At 44.0% G+C, this 1,271-nt stretch overlaps 1 protein-coding gene across 1 annotated transcript; it reads right to left on the reverse strand.

The window, feature by feature from the left end:
- Nucleotides 1-231: 231 nt before the first annotated feature.
- TEOVI_000020700 (uncharacterized protein) lies at nucleotides 232-483 on the reverse strand (the record flags this gene model as incomplete). Its single annotated transcript, XM_067221008.1, has 1 exon — nucleotides 232-483. The coding sequence occupies one exon, from the start codon at nucleotides 481-483 to the stop codon at nucleotides 232-234; it is 252 nt and encodes an 83-aa protein (XP_067077109.1).
- Nucleotides 484-1,271: the final 788 nt, after the last annotated feature.

The following is a 1,271-nucleotide window of genomic DNA, read 5'->3' on the forward strand; positions in this document are numbered from 1 at the left end:
CCGTGGTGTTGGTTGATTGAGCACTATGACACATTTGCCTGTGCTGCCACCGCTTGTTAGTATACTCACGCTCGGTGTGAGTGTTACACTCTTCTAGGTGGGTACAGTGGTGGGCCTCATGTCGAGGGCTGCGTCCATTAGGCCAAGGCGGTGCTGCAGTTGGTGTACTGCTGCCGCTGTTGTTCTTTTCACCTTGGCTATCTGCTCTAATGCCCTGTAGCCTCTTTTGATTTACAGATCTTTTACAGCCGCTGACGCTAGTTCATAGGTCCTAGCTTCCTTGTTCAGTGCATTAACCGATTCCACCGCTCTGCTTATTGCACTTTCGAACTGCTCCTTCAGTTTTAACATGTGGACTTTTTCCGTGCAAAGTTTACTTACTGCATCTACTGCTGTCTGAGCAAGTTGCGCCTCCGTCACTCTTACGCTAATTAATGTTGCCAGCACCGTTATAGCGGCGGTTTTGCGGCGAGCAAAGGACATACCGATGCCAGCTGGTTCCTGCTTTGTGGATTAACTTTCTTATTACCTCTTGTCAGATATAAGACAGGGAATGCAGCGTCCAAGGCTTACATTTAGCTTCGGTTGGACTTAGCGGTTCTTAAGATTCCGCATGCTTTCGTTTAGCACCACGAGCTTTTAGAATTTCAGATTCGGTGTAATGCCTCTGGGTCGGTGGTGGTTTTCTCACGTTTCTGGCTATAGTCACCTGTATCGGCTGGTTTTGGAGTCTAACATGAAACATCGGATAAACTTTTTAGCTTGACTTCTACATACAGACATTGGTGAGCGTAATACAACGTGTTAGATTAGTGCCACGACATCTGCTAGTGTGTACCTTATTCTTTACATTTCTTAATTCCAAATTGCATTTCTTTACAATGTTCCGGCCCATACCCGCCCCTCATCCGTACAACCTCCTATTTATTGCGTTCATTTGCGTCCTCAAACAATCAACATCTTTTAGGCTGCTTTTCCTTAATTTAATTTCTGATATGGGAATACGCCATCACATTAAAAACAACATTTGCCACCATCTCTGTCGGAAAATTATCTTTCTCTTTTCAGTTAAATGTGAAACACAATGACCACCTGTATAATTTCTTTCTTTTCTGTGCTCTTCCACAACTCGCTTAGTCCTTCCGTATTTTTTTTCTTCTTCTTTTTCTCTCCTTCACTTCTTTCGCGGACAACTTGCAGACTCCGTCTTCGCTGTATGCTAGGTTCTTCTTCTACCTCATTGTCACCTCAGTCATTTATTTATGTATGAT

The sequence above is a fragment of the Trypanosoma equiperdum genome, assembly GCF_001457755.1.
Source record: "Trypanosoma equiperdum strain OVI genome assembly, contig: ctg_128, whole genome shotgun sequence".
NCBI lineage: Eukaryota > Euglenozoa > Kinetoplastea > Trypanosomatida > Trypanosomatidae > Trypanosoma > Trypanosoma equiperdum.